The sequence below is a fragment of the Rhineura floridana genome, chromosome 2 (genome assembly GCF_030035675.1).
Source record: "Rhineura floridana isolate rRhiFlo1 chromosome 2, rRhiFlo1.hap2, whole genome shotgun sequence".
Lineage (NCBI taxonomy): Eukaryota > Metazoa > Chordata > Lepidosauria > Squamata > Rhineuridae > Rhineura > Rhineura floridana.
In genome coordinates this window covers 88,653,526-88,659,385 of record NC_084481.1, presented here as the reverse complement: position 1 = coordinate 88,659,385, position 5,860 = coordinate 88,653,526, and the positions used below count along the sequence as shown (strand labels likewise).

General features: G+C 38.3%; 1 protein-coding gene across 1 annotated transcript; it reads right to left on the bottom strand.

Moving 5' to 3' along the window:
* Positions 1-924: 924 nt before the first annotated feature.
* On the bottom strand, positions 925-5,713 carry LOC133376654 (uncharacterized). The gene is made up of 2 exons (XM_061609217.1): positions 5,598-5,713; positions 925-2,802 (listed from the first exon to the last, which is right to left on the bottom strand). The coding sequence occupies exon 2, from the start codon at positions 1,863-1,865 to the stop codon at positions 1,134-1,136; it is 732 nt and encodes a 243-aa protein (XP_061465201.1). The 5' UTR covers positions 1,866-2,802; positions 5,598-5,713; the 3' UTR covers positions 925-1,133.
* Positions 5,714-5,860: the final 147 nt, after the last annotated feature.

Sequence of the window (5,860 nt, the reverse complement as noted above, 5' to 3'; positions counted from 1 at the left end):
TGGTCAGAGTTGTTTTTTATCTTCAATGGGAGTACTTAACAATGGGTACTAACTGCAGCTTGAAAATGTATTTTGTCTGTGGTGTACTTTAAAGTCCAGAAAGAGAAACGCTTTTTCATCTTGTACCCAAGGAGATAACGAGGGCTAGTCTTCCTTATTTCGTGTTTGTGTGTATCACAAGATGGTATTTCCATGAGCTGGTTGATGCCTACACAGCTTATTTTGTAAGCTGGTATGTGGCATAGCCATCACATTGGCTTAATACTAAAGAAGTAAGCTTTCTAGTTTTTTCCCCCCAGGAAGAAACTGAATTTGAGGAGTGGGGAAGAATGAAGACCTGAAATATAGCTACTTCATTATTACTGCACTTGGCAGTATCCTGTGGGGTGAGAAAAATTATTAGAGCTGTAAGGAGGAAAACTCCTGTTAGCTGCATTAGCTCTTTGCTTAGAATGAGTTGCATTTATATATACATATATATTTAGCCAAATTAAAAGACAATTAGCAAAATCTTCCAGCTGTGATCCAGCCAAAGTTTGGAGTATTTAATTACAAAAAGGAACTTTTTAAATACATGATTCTATTATTTTTACTAACTTGCTTGAACAATCAGTTGCTTGTGTATGTGTTAATACTCTGCCTACAGTACTAGATAAGGTTAATGCTTTATCTGAAAAATTGACTGCTTTTGAGATTAAGCCTATCTAATAGAAGACTCTTTTCATTACTGAAATTTCTTGAAGGAAGCAAAAGGACTTTTCATTTTTTTTTATCATTAATTTTTATTCAAATTTTCAAAAACAAAACAAAACAAAAATAACAAATTAATAACTAATACAATAAAAACTATTGACTTCCGATTTGTCGTAGATCAGCTATAGGTCTATGATATATAACAAACCTGTCTCTTAATAAAATTATACAATCACCTTCCTCCAGTGGTTATCTTAATTAGTATCAAATCTCATTAACATCATATCATTTTATTATTTCCACAAAAAGTCAAAGAGAAGTTTCCAATCCTTGAGATATATATCCATCAATTTTTCTCCAAATAGACATGTCTATTGATCCATCTCTTCAAGTCTACTAAGTCCAGTAATTTCAATAGCTCTTCTCCCATTCTCCCATTATCAGTGTTGATTCCATCTTCCATCTTCCATCTTTACACACCCAATGATCTTGCTGTCATAGTCATATAATAAGAGTCTGATAGGAATTTCCTTAATCACAAATATTTCCTTGCCATCAATTCTGAATGTATTACTGAAATGTTGTTGTAAAGTTGTATCTCTGTTCCTCTTTTTTACAGAATGCACTAGCACATCTCTTGAGAGTTTTAGCACATCTCTTGAGAGTTTTTCCATTGTCACATATCTGGAATTAATTCTGTAAACTTTCTCTATTTCAAGTTCCATCAAATCCTTCCAATCCAGAAATTTTTTTGAGCCGTTGATATCTTTATCTCTAATCTCTTCACCAATGCCTTCAGGGACAGCACTAAATTCCAAACAGTAATATTTGTCTTTAGGATCCATCACAGCCATAAAATCCAAATCTTTTTCCAGGTCCATATTTGATAAATCTATTCCAATCTCCAGGGCTTGAACCTTCCCTTTGATTTTTCTTTCATCTTCTTTTTCTTGTCCAATTATATCTCTGGTCTCATCTACCTCCTTTCTCATAGAATCCTGAATTTCTTTCAGCTCCTGTCTCATTTTGCCAAATTCAATTTTCATCTCTTGTCTGTTCTGTCCCAGCTCTTGTTTCGTTAGCTTAATCTCATTCATTATTTTCTGAAACATATTTAGAGAGAGAACCCCTTCCTGTACTTTCAGGGTCTCAGCCACCTTCTTGATTGTCATTCTTAAAACCAAAAGAACAAAACCCCTTCAATTTCCAATATAGTCACTATTCTCAAGCAAAGAACAGTTTATTTCTTATTCCAGTCACAAATGGGTTAATCTTCCGAGCCTGATGACATCACCCTCTAGACAGCACGAACGGCCTTATCTCTTATGTGTCCAAAAGTGCAAAACAAATTTGGTTCACAGCGTCCAAATAATTAGTGGCATAAAGAATAAGCAGATTCGTCAAAAAACAAAAAGTAGACCAGAAAAAATAGTCCCAGACATATAATATCAAATGTCATATAAATCAAATTTTTCTCTTCAAATTAGATACCTCTCATCCGTTTATATCTTTATAATGCTCAATTCCATGTCAGCTTTTTGCAATAAAAACAAAGATAGGCTATTTCGATTTTCTTCCTCCTTAATTCCGTGTATAAATGAGAAAGTTATAACTCACCCAGGGTTTCTTTGTTGCTAATTCTTAAACAAATCTCTTTTGCTGTAACGATAACAAAATGATAAGAATAGACAGGAGGATGCTTGCCTGTTTATTTCCGTTTTTCTTTGAAGAAAAAAAAAGTCTCGCTTAATCAGTTAGAGCTTGTTTGTAATCCCTGGCTCCGTCCAACGCTGCTGGCTGCCTTCCTTCATCGGCGATCCCAATGAATTCCAGTCCAACAAACAAAACGAAGCTTTCTGTGGATAATCTCTGCGTTTCTCCCTTGCCTGGGAGAAAATTTTTTCCAGTAAAAAAAACTTCTGACTGGAATTAAAACTGAAAAAGCTTCCTCTGAGACGGGAGTTCGTCCCAGAGGCAGCACAGGCGGAACGATCCTCCTGGGAAGTCCGCAAAAGGACTTTTCAAAACTCAGTTGTATAGACTATTTTTTATCCTGTTGTGTTCTCATGTCAGGTCTAGTCCACTTAGAACATACTGTAGCTTGTCAAACTAATTGCAAAAGAAATTTAATCTGTTTATTTAGTTCATAATGCACTGAACATGTCAATCTACAAAACTATAACTAAGGGAACGTTTCCAAAAGCTGCGATTTTAAATATGATTGCTACTTTCATGTGACCAAGGCCTGAACTTTGACAAATATGTTCAAAGTTATCATGTGCATTAACAAAATGAACCTTTCACTTTCCACCTTCAATAATTTTAGCATTCTGGTGATAGAGGATATGTAATTTTTATCAAAACCTTCCAGAGACATTACAGAAATTTACCTAGATATATGGATGAAAAAATTATATTAATGTTTTGGATCAATTCCTGACTGGTAGCTATGCTAGCTGGGGCTGATGGAGGTTGATGTCCAACAACATGTGGAGGGTACCAGGTTGGGGAAAGTTGGTATAGACAAATGAACACTTTCACCAACTTTGAAGATGTTTTTTGTTGCCTTGCAGAAAACGTTTTGCTTGTTTCATGAAGTGTGCACTACTTCTTAATTTCAGCAAAGCTACACCTTTCTCAGTGCCAAGCAAACATGGAGTACTGTCATAGCCACCAATTGTGTGCAAATGTGTGTGTGTACAGGGTAGTTTCAGAGCCAAGTTATTTCACATCTTTATATGCTCCATACTTTTTTGGCTGCTTTGTGGAGTCTTGATTTTCCTCTAGGGTGATGTGAAACCATCAATATTTGTGTAGTAACATATAAGGATTAGGAGATCTGTCTCTTCCCCAGTAATAGCAGCATTGCATCTTTTTAGCATAACCAACTTCTGCTGTCACAGTTACAAGGCTTGCATCATCCTTTGCCAGCACTATTTGACAACCAATATCTATCAGTTTTGTATTTATAAATGGTTGTTTGTCTTGTCAGCAAGGAAATGCTCCTTCTTGGTTTGAACAATCATGTCTCCTTTAAAGGTTACCAGCACGCTGACAACACCTCATGACCATATCAGATGTGTAGTATCCTCTATTGATAGACCAGAACATCCATCAAAGACAATTACTGGCTTAATGCACTTCTGTGAAACAGTTAATATATTTGTCCCATATTACCTTGATGTAGTGTGAATACATTCAATCTTTGAAGAAGTGAATCCACACCTGCAATGTATTGACCAAACTCTGCTGTTGTTGCACTGCCTATTATGGCCCACAGTGCTTCAGAAGGACTGGCTCTCTCAGCAAGTCCAGGGTGGGGGAAAAAAGTGAGAATGGGTTTGACACAATTTATATTTGAATACTTGTGAGAGATCTTCATTTATGCTCTTTGTTGCTAAAACCAGATGCTGGAAAAATAACACAGGATGTTTCTAAGCCTTAGCCCATAAGCTATTCATTGCATTTTTGTAATTAATAAATAATTAAATCAGACCAGTTCAAAGCAACAGCATTAAAAACATCCCATATCCCCATCCTTCCACAGTCCAATCGCTGGATTTTTAATTTAAAAAAAAGGAGGGAGAGGAATACCATGGGAAAGCTGTGTGTGCGTTTTTCCTATTGTCCTATGGCCATTGGTGTCCCTTGCACCTCTATGGCGGGTGTTGCTCATGAAATACAGAGGACTCTTGTATGTGAACCACAGAGATAAGGAAAACAGGGATGCCTCTTATAAACTGGATGGAGAATGTAAAGATGTGCACTGGGGAAGCCATTTTTAAATGTCACCAGGAGCAGAAGTAAGAGCTGTTCATAGAAACTGGTGGAGGAGTGAAACTCAGAATTTTAGACGGTGCGATTAGGCACCAGCATATCCACTCAGGCAAAAAGCAAACAACCCCCGTACCATGAGTGCATGTCCATTCCAACTATGATCTTATTTTGTGTGGGAGAATGTGATTTTATTTGTGTTGTTTAAAATAAGCATCATGCTAATAAGTCCAGTATCCCTATGCTTTCAACTTGGGGGCTATTACTGAAAGTGAGGCTTACAACTCCTGGCAATCTAGGCCACGGCTCATATTTCAGCTTAGAAGGGCTGGGGATGCCCCCGATGGCCACTCATGGATACCATTCAAAACACCCCTCAGTCGCGGACAATCTAATTACTTAATCTGCATCCTCAGATTCCACACCCCCCAGACGAATACAGCATTCTGTTGCATGCAAAAGCTTTGAGCTTCACTGACTTGTATGCAGACGTGATAGTAAATGTTTAATTACTAAAAAAAAAACAAGAAATACGACCTGAGTTAGGAAGAGTATGAACTTCTGACTTTGTTGTCCTCTTTTGTTGAGGAAGAGCTCTTAACATAACTATAGTAAAACCGTAGATATCTCCATTGTTTTCTTCCACCGTTAGAAGAGGAAAACTGTTTAAAATTAACCGGGAAGCTCCTTATTCCCGCGATACTCAGATTTACACATTTATGATCTAAATAAATTTGAAAGCGGAAATGCCGGTTAAGGCGTTTGAAGCGTGCGATTTACAGGCTAGTAAGACTCCAATCCAAGGGCTGGTACAGCACAGTGGGGAGGAGAGCCTGGCTGGGAGTCCAGAGTCTGTGAGTTCAAATCCCCACTCTTATCTCCTGGGTATCAAGGGCCAGCTAAAGATCACCCCCACAGTGAGTGGCTCAGGGGTTACTTGCCCTGCCACCTGTGCAGCCATGGGCAAACTACATACTGTAGTCCCAAGGAGCCCAGATGACCCCCAGCTGGCAGTTGCGAACAAGGAAGGGGCTGTCTTGCGGCTGTGGCAAGCTGAGCAGGCCCTAGCCAACTGGGGAGGACTAGCCTCAGAAGGAAGGCAATGGTAAACCTCCTCTGATACCGCTTACCATGAAAACCCTATTCATAGGGTCGCCATAAATCGGGATCGACTTCAAGGCAGTCCATTTCCATTTTTCAAGACTCCAATCCAGGAAGTTAAGGATACAAAGGTACATGGAAGGCTGAGAGGTGCGTTTTGTTTTAAAAAAAATGCCAGTAGGTGGCGATAATACCAATAGGTGGTGATAATACGGCTTTTCCTTGATTCGCCATTAAAATCTGAGAATAATTCAGGAAGTTCCGGTTCTTCATAGGAGTGCATTTCTCTATT

What these genes read in the sequence shown, in the direction of transcription:
- LOC133376654 (XM_061609217.1), bottom strand. Translation starts at nt 1,865, where the DNA reads ATGACAATCAAGAAGGTGGCTGAGACCCTGAAAGTACAGGAAGGGGTT.